The sequence below is a fragment of the Oryzias latipes genome, chromosome 20, assembly GCF_053564925.1.
Source record: "Oryzias latipes strain Hd-rR chromosome 20, Olatipes_Hd-rR_3.1".
In the NCBI taxonomy this organism is placed as follows: Eukaryota; Metazoa; Chordata; class Actinopteri; order Beloniformes; family Adrianichthyidae; genus Oryzias; species Oryzias latipes.
In genome coordinates, this window is record NC_136256.1 from 4,112,487 (window position 1) to 4,138,535 (window position 26,049).

Below are 26,049 nucleotides of genomic sequence, written 5' to 3' on the forward strand. Positions count from 1 at the left end.
TATGCTAAAAGAGAAACTCTCCTCAGATTTCCATGGTGCTGGTTAATCCCTGGACTCTAATCTTTGAGGGAATTGATTGTAATGACAACAGCACCAACACATGAGACAAGCGTTTTTCTCAGTAGATAATTATGTAATATTTCACCACAATTCATTGGGTAATTAAATCCTCTTGTGTCTTTTGAAAAGCTTCTTACTTCCTCCACCAGCTGTTTTTCAAATGATCAATAAAAAAGAAATTCTTTGTCTCAGCCATTCCAGCTCTTCAGCCTTTCAACCAATAGTTGTGCTTTGGCCAAGTCGCAGTTCAGTTTTGGCGATGTAGAAAAACTAGTTTTGGGAATCCTATATTCACCTTTTACCTTATTATTCAAATTATGTTTAGTACATGAGTATTGAACATGTAGCATAAAAAATTGATAGAAAATCATTGGTCAGTATGTACACACAGCCTTTAACAACACAACGTGGTCATAGAGGTATCCATAGAGGGTCACGGAGCTGTCTTACACGCGTCCGGTCTTACCCTCACAACTATGGGAAGCAAACCGTTTCACACATGGAGGTGCAACAAAGACGCCTCAGACTCGGAACAAAGCGGCTGTATGAAAGGAGGTTTGTCTTCACACTGCTTCTCATGGTGGAAGTGGTTCCTTCAAAAGGCGCCATGTACTTTTCTAAAATAAGCAGACCAAAGTGGGAGACAGCCTTACCCTTGAGTATTCCTATCATCCAGAACACTGAAAATGGAAGATATAAACAGTACCGGAAGGATGTGGCTGAATAAGGAGCTGTTGCTCTGTATCATTATCAAATTATCGTGAAAATGTTGCATAGATACGTCAATGGGACTTCAGAAAACTGCGAGGTTGTGAGGAAGACTTCCGTGGCTGACTGCAGTTGAAGGAATTGATGTGTGTAGGTAAATTACATGTAAATATTCAAGCTCAGATGCAAAAGTGACATTTACAGCCCTGGTGATGGCCTTACATCTAACATTGGTTAGGGAGTTCAGTCAAAATGGTAAATGACCTAAATCATGAAATGGAAAGTAAGTCCTGAACATTTCTGGATTTGAGGGGATGGGTGGAGCTCACAGGGTTGAGTTAGAGTTCAAAACCCAGATTTGATGGTTGTTGTGTCTTTGAACAAGACATTCAACCCCCACCCCCCACTGCCTCAAACTGTAAAAAAAAAACGTGTCTGTAAATTGCTTTAAAATGCCTTAGTCACATGGTGCTGCAGGTTTTTGGGTTTTTCGGGGCCGTGGTTTGTGATAGAAAAGGGGGGGCTGTATCTTCAGAGGAGCAGGTGGGTCTTGCCTTCCTTGAGGTCCCTTGTGCAGCCACTTCAGTCATTAAAATGATGTCGCACGTGTGGTATGTTTATCGTGAAGAACCTGTAAGAACATTGCGAAGAACACAGGGGGCCGGGAGGTTAAAAAAATAAATAACCTGTACGACATGACTGTGTCTGACCTAATTCCCCTTGCTTACTCCTGCGTGTTGTTTGAGTGTTCGCTACGACCTGACGCCTGCAGCATGGCCGTAGTAAAAATGTGCACAAACATTTTCACCTTACAGGCTCACCGGGTCGTCTACAATCTTTAAATTTGGTCTGCAGCGTACAGATTTGCCCATCTTTCACCCGCAGACAGCCCTTATGTGGCCGTAAGGGCAGTTGTAACTGAGGCAAAAGCACTTGCCAAAGTCCCAGCCCATAGGCCCAATCCAAAGGAGCACGCCACCAGATCAATGACGTTACAGAGTAGCGTCCAACCCAATACTGGAAGGTTGTGGGTTTGATCCAATCCTCCCCACTGAAGAAGTCTCAGAGCTAGCTGGCAGGGGCTTGATTTTATGCAATCCCTCCCCCAAACCAGCAGTAGTTGCTGTTCTGGTGTTCTTTAGTCTCTGGATTCCTCCATAGATTGCTGTGTTTAAGGGGGAAATATAATGATATTTTTCACCCTTTCAAATTAAAATTACCTGAATGTTTTAGTGTTTAAGAACTCTCTTTTTTTTTTTTTTTTAACGAATGTTGGCATCTATTTCAGTCTGTAATCTGTCAGATTTAATAAGAAAACTGGTACATTGTGTCAGAAAGTGATGACAGTTAATTAGTTTAGTTTAATGAATTCATTCATTGTTGCATCTTGTAATTTCCCTTCAGATCGGTTGGTTTTAAGAGAAAATGATCACAAAACTTAAAAAGGTCACAAGCATGAAATCCCTGGAACAAGGCGGTAAAACTGTTTTCCACCTCCCGGCTGACGTCTCCCCTTCCTGCCCCCTAGTTTTAGCAATTCCTCCCAGTTTCAGCTGGTTAGCGAGCGCAGAGGAAGAGCTAAGTGATGCTGAGGCCCCTGAGGAGCGTTAAAGCATGAAAAATGCTCTCAACATTTGGCTGCAGGCGTGAGGCTGCTGCCACAGAAGCTGCCGTGCACGCTCGCTTCCTGCTAAGTGTGACCTTTTCACCAGCTTTGTTTCACTACGCTTCACATTCAAGAGCTCAGAGTCGAGGTTTTACCAGTGAGGAGGCAGTTTGAGCTTTGGCTGGATTTGATTATGCTGTGAATCAGCTTTCACAAAGTGGAGTTTATTCAATCTGTTTTATTGACTGAAGCAGAGAAGCTGAGTATCTCTTTCATTTCAACTCCCTGCACTGATGTCTGCGCTGTTAAAGTCACAATTAGGCTGGAGTCACATTGCAGGCCAAAGCCACAGAAATCAGATTTTATTTGTCCACATCCACACTTTTTCAGGACAATCTAAACAATCCTTGAGACATGAAATCAGATTTTCTGTGGGTCAGTTCTAGGTCAGAAAGGTTTCCAAACATTTTCATTGCAGTCTGTACCAACGGCTGCTTTTTCCCCCCTCCGTCACCTGCAGAATCTGCGGTGGCGGGAAATGGGAAGAGCTGCAGACGGTTTGCTCCTTTATGACTTCTCTTACTTCAACAAATAAAAAGGGCCGATTCCACCTTCAGTATTGTGTCTCGTGCGTGTTTGCTTTATTCCGAGCTGGCATAACGGCATTAAACCGCGCTGTTACTTTATGGTTCCAGTTCCAGATTAAAAATGACAGTGTAAACAAACATCCATAATCTTTACCCACTGATCTAAACTTAGAATGAGGACCTGCTGTGTGAGTGTTGCCTTTGAAAGAAAGCATTTCCTGATCTGACCTGTAGGAGCAGCAGGAAGGGAAGCAAATTTCTTTTTATGAATGCAAACATCACACTTTGAAAACCAAAAATGTACTTTTTGCTCTCCACAAGTTCAAAGGTCTGATAGAACCCGACCTGATCTCCCTTTACAGTCAGGATATTTGTTGAAACTGTCAGGGTTTAGATCGGTTTGTGACATTATTAACTCAAAAGGGTGGGCAATTCCCCTTCCCCATCAACTCATCCTGGATTAAACCTGTTTCAGATATGACCATCTCAAAGCTGGAACACTGATTCCGGCTGTAGGGGCGTTGTTAAGGCTCCGCCCCTAACCCTAAACCAGTCTGAAATTTCCACACTTTTCATTGATATTTCCGAAATAATGCCAAATTTTTGGATACACTGATGGTACTAGAAAGCAGATGAAGAAGGTTTGAGTCTCATCAGACGCCCGGAAACTGAAGGGATTCCTCTGCAAATGTGCCGCGGGTGCACAGAGTAAACACAAGTGTTTGGTTTAGCTCAACAGCAAAGTCTCCGTTCAACAAAAGCAGTTGTGAAGTGGCAGAATAGCAGTGGGAGGTTCTGATATCACAGCCTTTTGTTTAAGGGAGCAACATGTGTGATTTTACTGGCTGTGGATGTCACTCGCTGTGACACCTTTTCCTCCAACCTGCAATTAACATCTCAGTGTGAACAAGGAACAACTTAATACGAGCATGTTGCTGCTGTCGGATGCAGCAGAAGACAATAGGACGTAAGTGGAACAAATAGAAACGCAGAGAAAGAAGTTGATCAGTGGTATTGTTGCTTTGCCCTCTAAACAAAACGTTTTGTTGCTTAGCAGAAACGGGCCATTATGGAGCCAGGAGAGGTTCTGTCTGCTTTTTTTGTTGACATAAACCACTTTAATCTGTCTGCTCTATCTGTTTTTGATATGATTATGCCTTTTGTTACAGAAATATTGTTTCCTTTCTCTTCTCTTTCTAAATTTCAACAGGTTTGGGCCGTACTTTGTATGTTTGATTAAACTTTAAATTTACACCGGTCATTCAAGAATGTGCTAAACGCACGTTAATGAACATGCATTTAGCGTTTGGTGTTCACAATGGACTAGCAGGGAGGGGTTTCTTCTTCCTCTTCTTCCTTTTCTTTGGCATGTCCGCCACCAACAGTTGGAAGAGGTTTGGTTTGCAATGTCAAAGTGGTGCAAATCTGGTCTTTCTTGCTTCAGGCTTTTTTTCCTTCACAGCTCTACTTGGATGTATGAACGACTTGGTGTCGTAGAATTACAGACGGACACAAACCGCAATTATTCATTTCTCCTTCCTGGTCCATTCCGTGAATTAAAAGGGACGCCGTCCACACGTCAGGACCAAATCCGAGTCCCTGATTGGTCAACGTTTGAGCTGGTTTTACTTTCCATGCATGTTCAGTGGCCGCGCGTCTTTTATGTATAGCCTGAAAACAATCCTAAAAAACTCACATTAACGCAAGAGTTTAGAGTTTTTTAAATGGAAATGTAAACGCATGTGCATAGATTTTTCTTTGGACATGTGTTTTTGAGCGCGGAGTGAACGTAGCTTTAGGTGAATCCATTATGTCTGAAGCATTCTCTACATAATAATGACTTGTTCTTACTGATTGTTTTCTGCTGGGATTGTGGATCACATCTGCTTTCAGCTGAGCATGGTGACTTGGTTCAGATGCTCTCAGAGACGAAAGACAGCCAACAAACAAGGCTGAACCAACAAAGTTCTCAGAAGTTGGTCTTCAGACATCATAGAAACCTGCTGGTTTGAGGTCAACAGTTTTAAAAGTACATACATGTCAGTGGCGGCTACTGGTCTTTCAGAGAGGGGAAGCTCATTTTCGGCCTACATCATAAAATTGTCTATTTATTTAAAAGTAAAAAATCAAGCAATTTTGCCAAGCAAATATTTTAAAGAAATAGGTTGCAGCAGTTTTTATTTCGACTGAACTTCCGCGATGGGACTGAGCGCAAATAGCTTCAGTAGCCGCGTTTACATGGGCAAAAGTAATCGGAAAGAACGCCTGATCGGAAAGAAAATGCGTCATGTAAACGCGCCGTTCGGAATACTCTGCCCCGATCAGACTCATTCGGATCAGAATTTCTTTCCGATCGAGATAGGTGGGTTATACCGATCGTTTATCCGATCATGGAGCATGTAAACGGTCATTCCGATCGTGTGTCACTACTGCTCTGGGTTACGTCATGCATAGACGGTGTTTCGCTGAGAGAAAGCTTTGAAGCGCATACGGGACCACCAGCTGCTCTGCGGACGCCCCGTGAAAAGCGCCGCTCCGCTCTCGCCCCTCTGGCTGTCTGCCTCTCCCTCCTTCACGAGGGGTATGCGGGGCAGCAGCGCTTTGTTCCACTGGCACCCGAGTCCCGGTGCCAGTGGACCAAGTGAGCAGAAGAGCCAGATAACTTTGTGTGTGAAGGGAGGGAGGGATGCTTAGTTACATGTGCGCTTTTTTGTTTTGTTATGTGTGGGAGAATTCAGACTGCGAGCCGTCCCGCCGCTCTGGGTTAGGGACTGCAGGACTCAGGAGGAACCGTGTTGTTTGGGGCGGTGTGTGAACGTTTCAGAGCAGAAATAAATGTTGCTCCGCCCTTAGAAGCTGTCCGGGCAAAATAAAGGCCGATGTTATTCCCACATATTTACGTGCAGCCAAGATAGATTGCTGCGTCTCTCGCACGGTCCTGGATTTTGTGTCCACAAGCAAGGCTAATGTTGTTAGCGCGTGTTGTTAGCCTGTCCTAACTCTTCCAGCTCCGTTCTTCAACATAAAAAGCAATGACCACACGGATTAAATAAACGATGAGCGAGCAGGCGCTTCATACTATTCATAACATTAATAAAAGCACGTTTGGAAGATCGCCTCGTGTTACGGAGCTGTTGCATAAAAGTCTGTGGCAGCGGTCTGTTTACAACGAGGCGCACCTCTTCTTCCGGGTTTTTTTTTTTTTTTTACCACTGCTGCGCATGCCCAAACGATTTATTCCGACCAAAGGTGTGAGCCATGGGAACGCTTGTTCTAATCGGAAAAAGGTTTTCTGTGCCCATGTGCACGTGTGAATTATAACCCGACCATTGATCCGATCAAGATATTCTGCCCATGTAACCGCGGCTACTGATTCCTTATAGTACAGAATCGCTGTCAGTCAAAAGGAGACGCAGTCTTTTGACAGACCCTCCAATCATCACGCAGAAGCTCGGAGTTCGGGCCAGCCCACTCCCCAGTCACTCCCAGAGACGCTGAGCGTCCGTGGGCGGGACATAATCGCAGGGTTCATCCAATGACCGTCTAGTTTCGAAGTGCTGAAAAAAAAACGTTCCAAGCAGCCCCATTGAAGTCAATGGACGCTGTGCTTCAACAGGGAAATGCACTGTGACGCTGCGGGAATGTATGAGAAGGAAATCGAGTCAGCCGACCTGCTTTATGTAACTGATTTGAACGAACTCGTCTTTGAGAAGAACATTTTCTAACGCATTTTTACAATAGTACATATTTGACCATTAATTTTGTGACATTATAAGGGAAGCCGAGCTTTGCTTGCAGTCTTAAAGAAATTACCACTGATACATGTTTGAATGACTAATTTATATTGGGGATTGTTTTAGTGTTGAGATAAGTGTTTTATTCCATCTGGCTGCTAAGTTCCTGTGTTGTGAGGTTTGGCTGCAGAGGGGAGATCACAAGATCTTTTTGTTCAACGACCTTTGGTGCTCATACATAGGCTTCACAGAGGAGGAGCTCAGACATGTAGCTGATTGGCTGACATTGGAATCGAGGCGTGAATCTGCTGCTGGATGGTGAGATGACGGCTTCCTCGTGTCTGTTCAGACTGATTACGGAATGGACTCTTTGGATTTTTTATTCAGCTCTTTGTAACTTCCTGCTTCCAGTTCACACAACAGTTGGGCTCAAGAGGCAGAAACCAGGATATCCGGACAATCAAAGCCTTGCAAACACTCTGGTATTCTAAAATGTGTTGTTGTTCTTGTTAGAGACGTGTCGCACTTCCTCTGAAGTTGTCTGAACTGTCTGTGAATTATTTTCAGAACTTAATTCTTAAAAAGCCATGCTGAAGCCTGACTCAGACCCGTGTTAACATGTTGACTGACATTTGCTGTTCAGGATTTCACTTGGAAATGGAGGCATGTCAGGGAATATGCACTGTGACATGATGGATGACAAAAAGGGACTTCTACTTTTTATTCACTGGTGATATTTTTTGACAAGCCTGCACATATTTGTAAGATAAAAACACAAATATCTGGAAAAAAAGAGGAACATTTGAACAAAAGTAGTGAATTGATTGATCCAAACCTCAAACCACAACACCCAGGAAAAAAATGGTTTCTTTTAAAGAAAACACATTCTGAAACTTCAGAAATAAAAAAATTATTTTACACTTTGTAGGGAAACTTCTATACACAAACAAAAATCTCAGAAAACTTTGCTTTTTTTCAAAAAGATCTCTGTTAAAAACATAAATAATCTTTAGAGGACATAAACTGTGTTTAAGTAATGTGCAATAATGTTGCAATAATCTCTCATTTAATTTATTTATATGCTTTTTCTTGTACTTAGGAGTCAGAAACCAACTTTTAGTTTTAATTGTCACCTAAAAATAGCTTTTTAGATAGAATTTTGAACAATGAATTGATGCTAAATACAACTGTTAATCCAACTGACTTTTCCGGCTGCTGCCTTTAACACCGGTTAACACCTGTCTATGGTCAAAATACAGTCATTTGTGTCTGGCTCTCTCTGTTTTCTGAAATAGTTCTATTGGAAAAATAGTAATCTCTCTATTTCACTGGTTTCTTTTTAATTTTTTTTATTAGTACTTTTCTCAAATTGATGCTATTTCATCAACCATTGAGAGTTTTATCATCAACAGAGGGCTGCACAAATATCTGAAGGAAATTAGGTGAAAATGTGCCTGCAGTTGCATGTAATGAAAATGTTGGATGGCACTGGCACAGCTTTCACAGGCGCAATATGTCAGATTCTATTTTTCTCCCTTCAGTCCGTTGCCGTTTGGTTCTGCAGCTCTGCAGGAAGTAGCCTGAACTGTCTTTCACATTCGTGACGCACAGAAACTAAATCCAGACTCTTCCTATGTCTCTGTTTTGAAACATTTGTCATGCAAATATTTCTCAACAGCTCCACGGCTCACACCAGGAAACAGGTAAAGCAGAATAACCGTACAGAACAGGGACATCTGCTGACCAAATGAAGCCACGATAACGCTGAAGCACTGATGCTGCTTCACAATGGTTATGGTGTTTGGACCAAGGTAGAAACATCCGGCTTTTTAATCAAAAGATTAAAGCTGAAATTGATTCTGCCAAAATCGAAAAAGCAATCGATCGATATGGTGATTAGTAAACAAATGAAAATGTAAAAATAGACGCTGTTCTTCCCCCTGACTTCTTTCTGATGCGTTCTGTTTTGGTTTGTTGTTTGATTCTTGATGTTTTCAGAAAAGGACAGTCACATTTATATCAGAAAATACATCAGAGCTAAACACTGACTTGGATTAACTAAGAGTTGATAGCAGCTTGGGGGTAAATTCCTTTTTTGGACAAGGCAGTCATTTGTTGCAGTTTCCCCAGAGTAGGGTGTCCACCACCCTGGTCTAAAGGGCTCACAGAGACTTGTGTGAACTGACCTCTTCCTATCTGTGACAGTCCCAAAAAATGCATCCATTCACTCTCAGAAAAGAGCGGAAGATTGAAGCAGGTCAAACTGCAGAGCTTACATCCGTTATCCTCTTTTTGCTTAGATGTTCTGGATATTCAACTGTGGATACGCTCTGAAGTAAAACGCACCAGAGTTCATCTGCAAGTGAATAAATAGTGGTTCTCAGGAGGACCTTCTTGTTTGGTCCATGCCATAGTTCAAACGTTCTTTCATATCTCCTCATACCATAGTCTGGGTGAATACTCAATTCTGATTGGCTGCTGGTTGTACATTAAAAAGTGATAAACCACAGTGATAACCGCACGGTGAAAAAATAAGTTCCGGTCACCTAGCTTAAATGTTTCGTATCACTGCGCCGGCTTCTTTAAAACAACGTTTTGCTTCATCGTTTGGACAAAAACAAGCGGTAAGAGGTGAACTTTCTCTCTGAACTGATGCTTTATTCAACCCATCGGAAAGATCAGCATATATATATCGCCGAATCTTGACTGCAGCGGTGGTGCGGCGCGATGCAGACTATTTGTTATTGCGCCGCACCACGTAACAAATAGTTCGCTTTTTGTGATCCAAATCAGAAAAAAACAGGAAATTAAGGACTAAAAACTGGTTACTATTTATTGCTTTTGTAAGTGACCATGGAATAAGCGGGTAAATTGCCTTCAAAGTGTACATTATTACTTTTTAACGCACTTCGCGGAAGCAACCGTCCTCCACTTCAGGTCGTTCAGGCTTCCACGGCGTGCATTAAAAAATAAAATTTGCACACTTCGTCGGCCATTAACCCTTACTTAACCTGCAGGAGCATCAGGAAAAAACCAGCAGGGTCAAACCCACCAGTGTAAATGTGACTCCTAGCTTTGAGAGAGCAGCACTGAAGAACGGCTCCTGAACATCAGTCCTGTTTCATCACTCACTCATGACACACACGACACAGGCTACGTTCACACTGCAGGGCTTAATGCTCAATTCCAATTTTTTGAAAGAATCCGATTTTTTTTGCAAGTCCGTTCACATTTCCAATTAAATGCGAACTTTTGTGATCTCCTGTGTGACAGTGAAATGACCCAGAAGTGACCCGCATGTGCAGAAGAGTATTCAACGGTGAACGACGTCACTCGTTGTCTGTGGAAGTAGCTAACATTAATAATGGATGTCAACAACAGTGTTGTCAACAGTGGAGCTCTTTTTTCATTATTACATTTATTTTCACAAAGGAGCCAGCACAATTACAATCTTCTCATTTAAAGAAGGCATTGGAGCCAGGGTCGTCTGTACCCACTGTTGTGGAATGGAATTGTGTATGTGCTGAGGCCGTGCGTGTGTGTGTAAGAGAGAGGAGAGAGCGCGTGCAGCGAGGTAGGGAATGAGGGGGGCAGTGGGGGCGCGTTCATGTCATGTGTTACGGAGGAAGGAGAACGGTAATAAAAGCAGGTTTCCCCCAGAATAAATGCTATTGACTCTTTATTAACCCGCTCTGGAGAATCCTGGAGAATCTTAGGGTCCGACCGGGGAAATGAACCCCGGAGGAGGATCCGCCTTGGGTCCCCGCGCTTCTGACCACGTTCGGAAAGGAAAACAAGTAATCCCGGGAAAGGTTCAACACCCCGCTCGGCCATTTCTCTGGAAATATTTTTCAAAAACCGCCCGGTTGCGATAAGAGCCCTGGAGTTTGGGCTGAATAGAGCTGTCACCCCAAATATGAATCCAATCGGTGACCTCGCTTCCCTTCCACTGAGTGGTCTCAGCAGCATCGTCCACCGTGGTTGATGTTTACGTTCTTGTTTCTGCCTACTTCATTGCAGAATTATGAAGTTTGGAGCGTCAATGATGTACGGGTCGGATACATGTGGCCTGGCCGGTCAGACGGCGGTCGCATTTCAAAAGATCGGATACGTATCGGATTCAGGACCACATACCCAAGTGGCCTGGGTCGCATTTGAAAAGATGGGATCTGTGTCGTTCAGATTGTCATGAAAAGATCAGATACAGGTCGCATAGGGGCAAAAAAATCAGGATTGGGTCGTTTCAGCCTGATGTGTGAACGTAGCCAGAGAGGCTGGATGAGCCTCCTTGAAAAAGAATCATATTTTTGTAAGATTCTTTCCAACAAATTGTTTACATCAGAAGACTCCACTGTGTTCCTGTGATCCAGTGATAAGGCCGATATGCAGATAACTATGAAAACAAGTTCAACCATCAGGAGTTTCCATTTTAAATGTTTGTGTTCTGGCTTAAACATTTTCAAGATAAGCGACTTCTGTATTTTTTATGTGTCGAGGCTTGAGTCCAGGTGAGGAATGCGAGACATGTCTGAACGTGGGACCTGAGGTGTGTTTTCACGCCTCAGGCTGCCTCACCAGCATTCTCTGCCCTTTCCTATCTCCACATCCTCCGCCTCCTCGCCTGCCACCCCCCTCTGCACCGTCGCTATCTTTATCTTTCCCTGCATTACCGCATGTGTGGATTCAGTTTTAATGCAGCTTCCCGCCTCAGCCATAATCTCTGGGCTCTGTGTCACCTCTGGAGATTGTCTCGTCGGCTGTCAGGGGAAAGCGATAGTGAAACAAAGAGCCTTTATGACATCCTATCTGCTGCTGTCATCTGTTTTATCAGCTTCAGCTTTTATTGTGAGGTGGAATGCTGCCACTTGTCCTGCAGCCACAGCAACACTTCACACACTTAACCTCCAAGAAGCCGGTTCACGCTCCCATCGGAAGTCTTACTTTGCAGGATGATTCACAGGTTTCTCCCGAATCGGCACCCAAGATCTTATCAAAGTTCATTCAGCCAAGAAAAAGTCTTTGAAAAGAGAAAAATCTGTAGAGAACGAAGACAAACCACCAAACATAAACGCAGACTCAGAAAAATCATAAAATCTGGAAATATTTGACATGAGGACTCAGGGCAATGAACTAGATGAAGACAGCTGTGAATCATGATAACCTGAAACTGGTGTAACTCACAAAAGGGACCATTCAAAACAGAACATGACCAAAACCAGAACATAACTGATAAAGTCCAAGCCAAAGTTCACAATCCTCACAGTGAGAGACAGACGGGTTGGTTCCTTCTTTCTACACTCTACTTCCATCTGATGTTGATCAAACACAGGGCTTTAAAGTCCAATCTTACTATTTACAGTGATGAAAGTCTTCCGGGAATTCCCGGAAATCCGGGTTTTTGAGCAAACCGAACGTACTTTCCGGGAAATAAAGACCTGATCTCTACGGACAAATCGCTTTCCGGATTAGAAAATGGTCTGAAATCAGCTAATTTTAGCTTTATTTTCTATATTTCTCCGCAGATCGCTTCCTCTATGGTCGTGGCCATCTTTCGTCTTCCCGGCCTAATTGACCAATGACGGGACGTTTTAGTTGCTTTCGGATGCGTCGACGGGTCTGATTGGCTCTGTCTGCACCACGTGGTCAGCGTGACTGATTCCCTAGAGACCAAAACTGGCGGACCCACGCTAAACTTTCACAAACACATCTGAAGAGTTTGCGATCAAATTTGTGTTAAAATAATGGCAGGCATCGTCATTATTGAGCGTGGTCACGACCTCAGTTGTGAGAAGACGATAAAAAACAAATTGAAGTGGTCTTGGCTGGAAAAAAAAAAAAGATTTTTAAGGTAGTGTAGGTCAAATACTTTTTTGTGTAAAATAATCTCAAAACCACATTTTGAAATAATTTCAATTTTAGTTTTGAGTTTCAGTTTTTATTTTGAATACATTTCTCTATCTAATTTATTTGTATTTCCTAATTACCATGATTTAGTTCAGTATAGTTAACATTAATTATAAGTATTTGATGGTTTGGACCCGCACTCCCTTAAAAAATAATGTTTACAATGTTTAGTTTAGTTTGTATGTTTGTTTTGATATTTCCCAGATTACTTAGTATTGGTGTTAAAGAATTGATGTATTATGTTATAGAATTATAGTTTAAAGCAGATCCCATATTTTGATGTAATTATAGTTTGAGAAAACAGTGCAAGTGGATGTTGTACATCAGTCATTTCTAAAGCAGAAATAATGTATAAATAACTGAGGTATTTTCATAGAATATCATAGTTACTGGTGTTCTTTTTGCCATTTGGGGCTTTGATGTTACTATATTTTAGCAATTGTATGTTTTGCAGCTTTAAGGAAAAGCGTAGATTGTAGGATTGTGTTACTTTGAGCAATTTTCCAAATTCTTTTTTAGGACCAGCAAGTCCTTAATGGAGAGTCAAACTAGGGGTTTGAATGACAAATCATGATGCTCCAATTAGTCTTAGTTTCTTGATAAAGAAGTGAATAACTAGCTGCCAGAATGCACCAGAATGCATCTAAGACCACGTATTTTTCCAAAATTTCGCTCTGTGCCCGCCATATCGCTCAAAGAAAAGTTCAGGGATTTTTTCCTTGCCTGACTTTCATCACTGTATTTAACGTGATGAGCGGAGGTTAAACCATGAAAAATTTGACATAATAATGAATCTTTCAGTGCTTGAAAGCTTATTTTGTAATAAGCATATTGGAAAAGCTAAGTTGTTGGAAGATGTTTAAAATTTGTCAAAACTGTCATTGAGAGTTGCTGCTTTCCACATCCATCCACCCATCTTCAGGATCTACTGGATCCCTTCTGTGGCCACAGGGCTGCTGGAGCCTATCCCTGTTGCTGTTGGGTGAAGGTGGGATGCACCCTGAACAGGTTGCCAGTTTGTTTCAGGGCCATGCACTCACAAACAAACATTTACATGCACATCTAGGGACAATTTAGAGACACCAATTAACCTGGGTATTGTGGTTTTGGACTGTTGGATCGCACAAGGAGACAATCGTGCACACAAGAGAGACTTGACCCATGGCCTTCTTACTGTGAGGCAAGAGTGTTAACCACTACGCCACCATGCAGCCTTACTTTGCTTTTCAGGTTTATCCCAATTATTAGACTTAAGTGGTTCCATGAATACAACACTGTTCTAAGCACACCATCTATGAGCCTCTTTACATTCTTCTAAAAACCACATATATGCAAATTGCGCATGGAAAGGCAATGGGGGTCGATTATACGTCACTTTCAAACTTCCTACACCTTCCAGAACCCCCACCTGTCAACACTGATGGCTGTAGCCTCAGCTTTGCTTCTGTTGAAACTAATATGTGATCTCCAACTTCTTAACTTGGGATTTTCTTAGAGGCGTACCTGACAAACGTAATTTTGAAACTGTGGAATGGAGTCATTGCACAAAGATCGCCACTGACACAAGGCAGATTGGACTCATTTTCTTGGAAAATTAGCTTGCTTTACACATGAGAGGAAAGGGGATCAGTATTTTTTTTTGCTGTCGTCCAATGTTGATGAAATAAAAGCACTGAAATGCTGCAACAAATTCACCCAGAACAAAGAAAAAGTAACTTAGATTTGTTGTTCCTTTGCAGTTAGAGGTTAAAGCAGACAAAGCAGGACAGAGACGATCAATCTTTTTTGCCTTACAGCTGTTTATTCAGCTGTTGACTACAAAAGTGGGATCCCAAGTAAACCCCAAAACACTGGCTCTTACCATAGCAGAATATCAAAAAGTCCAGTTTCTGATCTGTTTTCTGATATTTCTATCGTTTGCTCCAAAGCCCTGAAATACTCTGTTATCTTAATTATACAAAAGACTAAATGATTAAACAATGGCAGCACTCAAAGGAAGCAGAAACAAAGGATGAGAGACACAAAGACACAAGAAACAGGCCTGGAGATGTGAAAAGACATCAAGAGACTTAGAGAACCGGGAGGTGATTTGGTCCTGTCAGATACATTCTGCGTCTGATGCAACGCTGAGTAACCAAGACACCGTCTGCGTGTGACCCAGTGTGTGAAAATCATGGCCTCCACTGCACACTCATGCGCACACAAACACTGACTGCCATCACTTCCCCTGCTCCAGCAACCCCCCCCCCTGCCCTCAATGCCAGCCTTGTTGCTAGGTTACCAGGAAAAAATGATGTGTGTGGTTGTGCGTTGAGGTGAATGAAATTCCACTTTCTATGGCTAACAGCTGCTGTGATGCTGACTTCAGTTCAGTTTGCCCTCCAGATTTTAGTATCAAATCATTTTCAGAATGAGATTACCATGTCAGATTAAATCCTTTGAATGATTTCTCTCACAGCTAAAACTGAGAAAGTTTTACTCTGTGACGTGGCTCACTGTGATTTGATGCTGCTGCAGGACTCAGGGTAGTGAGTTCGGAGAAACTCATGACAAAAAAGCAAAATCGAAAAAATCTTAGCCAAAAAAACATGTAATAATTCAGTCGTTTAAGTCAGTGTTTTTCAACCAGTGTGCCGTGCCGCAAGATATGGTCAGGTGTGCTGTGGGAAATTACCCATTTTCAGTGATCGAAAAACATTTTCATCTCCAGGATATCAGCTCTGTGTTCATCCAAACAGGCCCTGATAAAACACTGAGAAGTCAGGAATATGAAAGATTATAAAATACTTTTTTCTTTGTGTTTACTTGATTCTATTAAAGACACTTTAATAAGAATGACGGTACCGCGATTTAGCTGCAGCTTCAGCTGTTTTTGAAAAAGTCCCGCCCCTTTAACTGTCTCCACCAATCATTCTTGGAGGCTTAATCACATGTCATCAGTCTGACCAATCAGAAGTGGTTAAAGTCTTCACTTCCTTGTTCCGATTCTGCTCATAAAGTCGCTCAGTTCTAACAAAAATACCAGCTAAAGCTCGTCTTTAGCGGTGTAGCTTTCCACAGAATCTGGTATCAGACCGTGGAACAAGTGAACAAAACCATGAAGCTCAGAGAAGCAAGTCTTTCTGCCCTTTTGCAGGAGTTTTCACACTACATCTCCCATGATGCATTGGGTTAAAGTGACAGCGTCTCTGCACTACAATGAGTCTGTGATCATATTGTTCTAAAATTACAGTTGCTTTTGCACCAAAATTGAAATAAATATAAAAAAATAAATCACTACTTAGAAAGAACGTACTTGTTTTTTTTGTGAGGTCACATAAAATTGCATGTTAATAACCTGAAGGGAAACAGGGTAAAATTTCAAATTATTTATGTCAAACTGAAAACTCATTTAACTTTAATCACAACTTTTAGAAAAAAACATTGTGGAGGGACTGTACATCAATACAGACTATAGAGTTTCTCCTTTTTTAATTTTTGGATGCTGGTGTGCCGCAGGATTTTTGTCAAGGATAAAGTGTGCCTTGGCTCAAAAAAGGTTGAAAAACACTGATTTAAGCGTTATCAGATTTAAAACATGTTTATTTATGATTGATGTGCCATGAGTAACAGTCTCTGAAACTAAAAATAGGCAGATGCTCTGCTGTTCTGTTTGTTCTGTCCATAAACCCGGCTTTACAGAACCAGACTGCTGCTTTACAACAGAACGAACCAGAACCACAGACTGCAGCTTTACAGTAGAACTGAACAGAACCACAGACTGCAGCCCAACAACAGCGCAGTAGAGACTACATACAGAGAAGATCTTTCATCTACAGAGAGCACATTCAGCCTTTATAAAGCTGTCGTCCAATTTGAAATAAGTTAATGTCTAACACGGGGTCACCAACCTTTTTGAGACTGAGGGTTATTTCATGGGCACTAAGTGGTATGAAGGGCGCCACAGGACCTGTTTGCTAAAAACTTCCTAGCCCCCCCCACACACACACACAATTTGACGACATCCCTTTGTGTGCCCTATTTTTATTACACAAAAAAATGCATGAATTTTCTAGACTCGTATTATAGGGGGTCAAACTCAGTTGCAGAGGGGGCCTAAATCCAAAACACACTTTAGGTTGCCTGCCGAACAAGATAAACATTTATTGAACACACTAAAGCTAAACTTTTAAACCTTTAAAACTTAAACTTAACTTTAAATTTTTTAAACATAGATATGAATAAAAACAGACAGGAATATTAATCCAGAATAATAAATGTATTCTGTCAAAATTATGCAAATATGAACAAACAAAGCCATGAAATGGTTTGGTCCTGTGTGTGTCTTTGGTCCTGTGTGCGTCTCTGGTCCTGTGTGTGTCTCTGGTCCTGTGTGTGTCTCTGGTCCTGTGTGCGTCTCTGGTCCTGTGTGTGTCTCTGGTCCTGTATGTGTCTCTGGTCCTGTGTGTGTCTCTGGTCCTATGTGTGATGTCCTGTTTGTGTCTCTGGTCCTGTATTTGATGTCCTGTGTGTGTCTCTGGTCCTGTGTGTGATGTCTTTGGTCCTGTGGTCATGTGTGTGATGTCCTGTGTGTGTCTTTGGTCCTGTGTGTGTCTCTGGTCCTGTGTGTGTCCTTGGTCCTGTGTGTGATGTCCTGTGTGTGTCTTTGGTCCTGTGTTTGTCTCTGGTCCTGTGTGTGATGTCCTGTGTGTGTCTCTGGTCCTGTGTGTGATGTCCTGTGTGTGTCTTTGGTCCTGTGTGTGTCTTTGGTCCTGTGTGCGTCTCTGGTCCTGTGTGTGTCTCTGGTCCTGTGTGTGGGGGTGGTACTGTGTGCGTCTCTGGTCCTGTGTGTGTCTCTGGTCCTGTGTGCGTCTCTGGTCCTGTGTGTGTCTCTGGTCCTGTGTGTGTCTCTGGTCCTGTGTGTGTCTTTGGTCCTGTGTGTTATGTCCTGTGTGTGTCTCTGGTCCTGTATTTGATGTCCTGTGTGTGTCTTTGGTCATGTGTGTGATGTCCTGTGTGTGTCTTTGGTCCTGTGTGTGTCTCTGGTCCTGTGGGTGTCTTTGGTCCTGTGTGTGATGTCTTGTGGGTGTCTCTGGTCCTGTGTATGATGTCCTGTGTGTGTCTTTGGTCCTGTGTTTGTCTCTGGTCCTGTGTGTGATGTACTGTTAGTGTCTCTGGTCCTGTGTGTGATGTCCTGTGTGTGTCTTTGGTCCTGTGTGTGTCTTTGGTCCTGTGTGTGTCTTTGGTCCTGTGTGTGTCTTTGGTCCTGTGTGCGTCTCTGGTCCTGTGTGTGTCTCTGGTCCTGTGTGTGTCTTTGGTCCTGTGTGTGTCTTTGGTCCTGTGTGTGTCTTTGGTCCTGTGTGTGTCTTTGGTCCTGTGTGCGTCTCTGGTCCTGTGTGTGTCTCTGGTCCTGTGTGTGTCTTTGGTCCTGTGTGCGTCTCTGGTCCTGTGTGCTTCTTTAGTCCTGTGTGTGATGTCCTGTGTGTGTCTCTAGTCCTGTGTGTGTCTTTGGCCCTGTGTGTGTCTTTGGTCCTGTGTGTGATGTCTTGTGTGTGTCTTTGGTCCTGTGTGTGTCTCTGGTCCTGTGTGTGTCTTTGGTCCTGTGTGTGGTGTCCTGTGTGTGTCTCTGGTCCTGTATTTGATGTCCTGTGTGTGTCTTTGGTCATGTGTGTGATGTCCTGTGTGTGTCTTTGGTCCTGTGTGTGTCTCTGGTCCTGTGTGTGTCTTTGGTCCTGTGTGTGATGTCCTGTGGGTGTCTCTGGTCCTGTGTATGATGTCCTGTGTGTGTCTTTGGTCCTGTGTGTGTCTTTGGTCCTGTGTTTGTCTCTGGTCCTGTGTGTGATGTACTGTTAGTGTCTCTGGTCCTGTGTGTGATGTCCTGTGTGTGTCTTTGGTCCTGTGTGTGTCTTTGGTCCTGTGTGTGATATCCTGTGTGTGTCTCTGGTCCTGTGTGTGTCTTTGGTCCTGTGTGCGTCTCTGGTCCTGTGTGCTTCTTTAGTCCTGTGTGTGATGTCCTGTGTGTGTCTCTAGTCCTGTGTGTGTCTTTGGCCCTGTGTGTGTCTTTGGTCCTGTGTGTGATGTCTTGTGTGTGTCTTTGGTCCTGTGTGTGTCTCTGGTCCTGTGTGTGATGTCCTGTGTGTGTCTTTGGTCCTGTGTGAGTCTTTGGTCCTGTGTGTGGTGTCCTGTGTGTGTCTCTGGTCCTGTGTGTGATGTCCTGTGTGTGTCTCTGGTCCTGTGTGTGATGTCCTGTGTGTGTCTCTGGTCCTGTGTGTGTCTTTTGTCCTGTGTGAGTCTTTGTTTCCTGTGTGTGTGTCTTTGGTCCTTTGTGTCTTTGTGAAACATATCAGAGGGATTTGATTTTTTAAAAACCTGTTATTGTGAAAATCATGTTTAGGTCTCATAAAACATAAAAAACGAAATTACAGAACTCATCACTGGGATTACTCTGAAAATATTTTGCATTTTCATAATTCTTTGCAACACCTACATTAAAAATCCTCCAAAATCCTCAATACTTTCATAAACAAATGATTTATTGTTTATTTATGGTCTGAAAAAGTGCAGCTGTTTTCCAGCCTGCATCACCTGCTGTTTTTATTTATACGTTACTATCACCAACTAAACAACCGTAAAAATAAATGTATATGGAAAATTCAGACAAGTATTAAAAATGTCAGCAATAGTTAGGGAAGAATGACGTCATTAGAATGAGCTGAGTAATTTAAGCCACCCGATGATCCAGGTGTTGCGCAATGGTCTCCGTGCGCTGTTTTTCCTCGCAACTACCCCTCCCCTTCTCCTCCTCTCACACACACACACACACACACACGCCTCTTTCTCAAAGGCGGGAGCGCCGATTCCCAAGTTACAGGCCGTTCCATACTCTGCCATATATTTCACGATAGCAGAACTAAAGTGCCACAATTACTAAAAGCAAGCACTGAATCACCACCCCCTACTAACCAGGCAAGTATGGTTGAAAACGACACTCACATATGTTAGCGGACAATAATATCTGTCCGTTTATTTTGAGCACACCCACCACTAGCCAAACAGCATTGACCTCACTTCTGCTCACAGCTCCCTCACTTATGGTGAGCGATTTAACACACCCGAGATTCCCCACTTCCCATGAGTCTTATAAACTGAAGGCGGGGCTAACCCCCAGATCACCCCAATATATTAATTTGCCATATAAGCAGTGCTATTTTTGGAGCATTCCCTGTGGGTGCCACAAGGGGTGCCTGGGGGCATATGGGTGCCCGCGGGCACAGGGTTGGTGACCCCTGGTTAAGTTATTGACATAAATGTTTTTTTATGTTCTGTTTTTTTTGGTTCAGTCGAGAAACCAGAATTTAAAAGGTGCTTCTTTGTTTCTGTGATCATGACATTAAAACATTTGTTTTGCAGAAATGAGATATTATTATGTGAAGGGTGCAACCATGAATGTGAACTCAGTGAATTACTACTTAAACATTAAAGGAACGATTGTTTTACAAACCTATTTTCAAACAAGCATAACACCAAATAAAACATCGTCATTTGGCTAGAACAAAATTGCATTTGTCAAAAGCCCTGAAAAACTGGAAGCGTCCTTAGATCAAGTGTGAATTAGAGATTCGGCTGACAGTAGCTGGTGTGGATCAGTATCAGTTTAACGCTTGTTTGTCTGTCTTCCAGGGTCGCCATGTCAAAACAGGCCAGCTCGCTGCCATTAAGGTCATGGACGTCACAGGAGTAAGTCTTGCCAGCGGTCCTCCAACTCTGCAGCAGTCCGAATCCCAGCGGAGGAAGAAAGTGCTAATCTCTCTGTGTTTGTGTGCTTTAGGATGAGGAGGAGGAGATTAAAGCTGAGATCAACATGCTAAAAAAGTACAGTCACCACAGGAACATTGCAACCTATTATGGAGCATTTATCAAGAAAAACCCTCCTGGCATGGATGACCAGCTATGGGTATGAGAGTTTACAAGCTACGGATGCGTTTAGTGATCTATAATCCCATCAGGCCCGAACATGAGAAGGAAATATTCTCTGTGATTAACAGCAAAAAGATGCATCAGTTAAAGGCCGTGTCACTCAGCCACTACCTACATTTTGCGCATATTTCACGGATAAAAATTGGTCAGACGTGAATATACGTGGCAAAAGCGAAAAAAGTTGTGGTCTTTACGGGAAATATGCACAGATGTATCACGAATAAACCAGATTAAAATCACAGAAGTAGGAATAAACTACATAAAAAAACAAGCAAATCAACGTAGAACATAAACTCTGTGTGATTATTACTCTGTTTATATGCAATTCCTTAGTGATTCGTGTGTCAATTACATAATTTTAACATGATATGTGTACCGTATACGCAATATAAAAGTTATACATCGGTGGTACGTGCCTGAAAAGTCTGTTAGAAATATGTAGAACAGTCGTGGAAAGACACAAATTTGTGTATGCATCTGGCAAAAATCTTACACAATTGCACAAGATTTACGTAAAAATGGCTTCATAGCTGTAGGTTTAAAGGTTGTCATCTGGACTTCGTTCTTCAAGTTGAAGATGTTTCACCTCTTATCCAAAGGGCTTTGTCAATGATGACGTCCCTCTTTGGATAAGAGGTGAAACGTCTTCAACTTTAAAAACCAAGTCCAGTTGACAACCTTTAACCCTACTACTATGATAAAATCTACCTGGATGAATAAGAGTAAACTTTGTAAAATATCCGTAAACTGTGTAATTCTTAATTGACCAAAAATTTTGAAAAGCTGAACAACAAATTTACATAAAGACCCGTCGGTCGAAACCCTCGATGGACATCTGCGCACATCGACGAATGCAAAAAACACTTAGGAATTACGCATGTATCAAGAAAGACTCAAATCTCACACGTGGAAAATGCTAAACAAATGTTTGTAGTGGCTATGTGACGCGGCCTTAAGGTGGCTTTGCCTCTCTGTGAACCACAGTGATTGTTTTGTGGTTGTGTAGCTGGTGATGGAGTTCTGTGGAGCCGGCTCGGTCACAGATCTGATCAAGAACACGAAAGGAAACTCCCTGAAGGAGGAGTGGATCGCCTACATCTGCAGAGAGATCCTGAGGGTGAGAAAATAAAACTACAGAACCCCAAATACATTTCCTTAGGAACACCCTATTTATTAAGATACAGTTCTTTAGTTAGCTCTCCAAAAATTGAAAACGGCTGCCATAAAGACTGCAGTTGGATTCATCAAATAACCCAGACTTGTCAAAATCAGCAAGTAGGAATCTTTATTTTGACACTAATTACAGATATTTTAAGGCTACAAAACTCCTCACTACACACGTTATACACTTTTCTCAGACAGACATGAACATTTTCACACTTTTCTATGTGTTCAGACTCCCAAAGATCAAACCTTCATAGAAAACAAATCAGTCCAGTATTATAGAATGAAAACAATCTTTTAAAGCTAAACTCATTCTGTACTGTTCAGGAGACACGGCATGAAGGAGACTGATTGACATAGCTGTAGTCTACAGCCAGTCAGGAAACACAGTGGGCTGTGTATAAATAGCATGCAGTGTTATAAAAGCAGGATCATTGTCCAAACCCCAACCATCCTCACATGGGGATGGGTGCTGAAACTCAGTGCCGAGTCGCTACCGGGGCTGTATAAAAACACGGATTTCAGTGCTTTTTTCGGACATGTCAATCACTTGTTTTCTATTCAGGTTTGCTGTACAATTCTAGCCAATCATGTACCTTTCCAGCAAATGTGGGCGGGGTTATAAAGAATGGGTGCAGCCATGAGGGTGGGCAGAGTCCAAAAGGGGGAGGCAAAGGAAAATGAGCGGTGAAGCACGTCTTTACAGGTCATTCATAAACGCAGATCTGAGCAATATTTGGATTTACAGCAGATACCTTCACATTTCTGTGTGTGTATCTCATTACAATGCATGGAAGACACGGAGGATGTTTAGAGATTGGATTTATTTATTTTAAAAAGCTCTACAAAAGCATCGGTAATCACGTCTCCATTGTCTGAGTTCATTTACGTCCCGGTACGCTCTCCGTCCTGCCGCTAAAGCCGCTTTCTGCCGCTACATCCGTGTCTCTGTGACCCACATTAATTCAAGAGAGGGAAAAGCAAGAATCAAACTAGGGGATCTTTTTATTAATGGGCATTTTTTCACGGAGCATGCAAGGTGAAGCTAACAACAACAATAGAGGTCATCCTCTTTTTTTCTTGGCTTTTCGTAGACACAAAGCATTTAATATTGTTTGGGAGAAGATTGTGACAGCGAAGAGGAATGCAGGCACTTTCTTTGGTCGTAATGAGCTTCAGCCAATTGAGGGGTTTCAACAGTAGCTCCGCCCTAACGGTCCGTTCTATTTTTCTATGGAACTACAACCAACAGGGGCCCAAAAACGGTACAGTTCAGTCCGGTTTAATGGGTCCATTTTATAATGGAAAAATGTGAAATACCAAACTAGACCGTACCGTACCGCTCAGTGGAAACGAGACATTTGTGTCAATCAGGCAAAGTGGGTGAGTGTCAATGGCCACCATCACCATCGCCACTGAAAAACCATCTAGTGAGGTGGTTTTACTGGCAGTGACTCTGGAAGACGCCCTCTGTGTCATGAACACGTTTTTATCTGGAACAATTTAGCCGGTTTTGTGACTAAATGCACTTTTTCAATTGTGGGCTGGTCCACTAAACTCAAATGTACTAGCCTGCCTGGCTTAGTGAAGGCAGACCTCTTGATGATATGAAGCACGAATTCTGGATTAATTGTTGGAATTTGGAAGAAAACGTCCAATTAGCTCCATGCTATTTTCATGTAGGCTATGAAGACGTTTTGAGGTAAACGTACCTGTATGCTAACAGAAACATCAAACAATGCCTTCATCAAACACTTGATAAAAACACCATGTTTTTTTTTCTCAGGGCCTGACCCACCTTCACCAGCACAAGGTCATCCACCGAGACATCAAGGGTCAGAATGTTCTGCTGACAGAGAATGCTGAGGTCAAACTGGGTGAGAAGAAGCACACTGTCCCACCAGCACAAACCACCAACAAACACTGATGCTGTGTGTCCTTTTTAGTGGACTTTGGTGTGAGTGCACAGCTGGACCGCACTGTCGGGAGGAGGAACACATTCATAGGGACGCCATATTGGATGGCCCCTGAGGTCATCGCCTGTGATGAGAACCCCGATGCCACGTATGACTTTAAGGTGAAGCGCGTCCAGTTCTGAGAGGAACAGCAGTGAGACAACAAAGATGTGAAGTTTAAACGGTTTTCCAGTTCAGATCAACATGTTTCCCTCTTTTCTACACTCTGTTTTTAAACGTTTTGAAAGTTTTGATTTAGCTTCAGAACGTGGAAGGATTCTGGTTTCGGCTGGTTTAAAGCGCCTTCAGAATAATGTGGGAGGAGTTCAGAGCAGGTTGGATCTGGATCTGAGTGGCTTCAGGCCGTTTGGAGACAGTTTAGGTCATTCTGAAGTTAGAAGGAAGAGTTCACAGGAAGGTTAAACTGACACAGAACAGTTTAAGAGCTGGAGTCTGGTTTGGAGCAGGTTACACTCATATTGGACCGATATTTGTTATTTTAAAGTATGCGAGGATCAGCTTTTTTTAATCCGACGGGCCGATACTGAACTGGTGGTTTGGACTCAGGTACAGCCAGGCCGTTCGGTCTCCAGCATTGTCCTGCACCATCTGAATAGTTATGCAAACCACGCATTCAGGCCTCTGCATGTCACACTGCTAGAAACTAGGGCTGTCACTTTTAACGCCTTAACGCAAATGTCTTACGCGGTTTATTGTGCGTTAAAAAATGAATAAATGTCCTCCCTGTATGGGGAAAAGAAGAATAGCACATCTACTCTGTGAGCGGGTATAACTGTCCCCACCCCCACCAGACCAAAATCTGGTGTGACAGCGCGGGACTGGACGCACACAGGCGTCTCACACACACACACACACACACACCCACACACACCCACACACACACACACACACACACAGACACACACACACACATCTAGACACACCTACACACTATTTTTCCTCACCCGTTTCCCCCCTTTCCCCAGTCGTGTTGCCGACAGTTAACTCCATGCATACACTCTTTAGCCACGTTTATTTCCAGTTTTTTTTTGTGGCATCCCACAGTGTCCTGTGCAGCCAATCTCAATGGGGTTTTGGTCACATGACCCACTTAATTATTGAAAATATTGTCTGTGTTTTATTTTTCTAGTTTTGTCTTAGTTGGGTAGTTGAAAGTTTAACTGGGACTACTCACGATTTCACATTTTTAATTTACTTAATAAAACATCAGGCAGCTATCTATCTATCTATCTATCTATCTATCTATCTATCTATCTATCTATCTATCTATCTATCTATCTATCTATCTATCCATCCATCCATCCATCCATCCATCCATCCATCCATCCATCCATCCATCCATCCATCCATCCATCCATCCATCCATCCATCCATCCATCCATCCATCCATCCATCCATCCATCCATCCATCCATCCATCTATCTATCTATCTATCTATCTATCTATCTATCTATCTATCTATCTATCTATCTATCTATCTATCTATCTATCTATCTATCTATCTATCTATCTATCTATCTATCTATCTATCTATCTATCTATCTATCTATCTATCTATCTATCCATCTATCCATCTATCCATCCATTTACATGCATATTATTTGACCATATAAGACATGCTACAGTCCAAAGTACTCTCTGCACTTTTTGTTTTTGTTTCAAATTTCCTAAAAAATAATTTAATTTATGTTAATCTTCTACTTTATTTACTGTGAAAACTTTTAGGGAACTTTATATGTAACTTAAAAAAAACTAATAAAGCTGCTGTTGAGCCTGTAACGTCCTTGACGTCTAGGAGCTATTTATTTGCTTTTTTTTATTCACCTGTTTTTTAAATAAACAAAGTTAATTATTGGTGTATATAGTATTCTAAATGTTGATGTTATTATTTCCACTTTTACTGCAAATGAACATTGGCTCCAAATATCGATTATTAGCCTGTCCACTAATTTAAAACTCTTATTGTCAGATGTTTGGATTGGTTTCATATGAAACTGCTAATTCACTGTGGTTCATTTGGTTCCTTTGAAGCTGACAACTGCTTCAGCTGGTTGATTCATCCACTTTATACTATACGTTAACTTTTGTGTTAATACTACCTCTGACATCCTTTTATCACGGGGTAATGTGGACAAAAGGACTGTCATTAATGTTGTGTTAGATGGATGTTAACCTCTGAGGGCATGAAGCCTCCTGGCTTCAGAGGCGGTCTAACATCAGAAGAACCTCTGTTTTTGCTCACCTGTTTCCTCTCAGAGGTCTCAGAGTTGAACATGTCATCTGTCACAGAGTCACCCGGCTGTTCAACACACGACCTTTAGCAAACTGTGTTTCTGTGGAGAAGGATCATCTCT

The 26,049-nt window shown here is 42.4% G+C and overlaps 1 protein-coding gene across 28 annotated transcripts in view; it reads left to right on the forward strand.

Moving 5' to 3' along the window:
* Positions 1–26,049, forward strand: part of tnikb (TRAF2 and NCK interacting kinase b) — a 72,629-nt gene that overhangs the window by 12,972 nt on the left and 33,608 nt on the right. For all 28 annotated transcript variants that reach the window (XM_078938871.1, XM_078938879.1, XM_023949995.2 and 25 more), the window contains exons 3-7: positions 20,259–20,315; positions 20,407–20,532; positions 21,562–21,672; positions 23,506–23,596; positions 23,666–23,796. In XM_078938871.1, the coding sequence (XP_078794997.1) occupies positions 20,259–20,315; positions 20,407–20,532; positions 21,562–21,672; positions 23,506–23,596; positions 23,666–23,796 (516 nt within the window). The remainder of the gene's footprint in view (positions 1–20,258; positions 20,316–20,406; positions 20,533–21,561; positions 21,673–23,505; positions 23,597–23,665; positions 23,797–26,049) is intronic.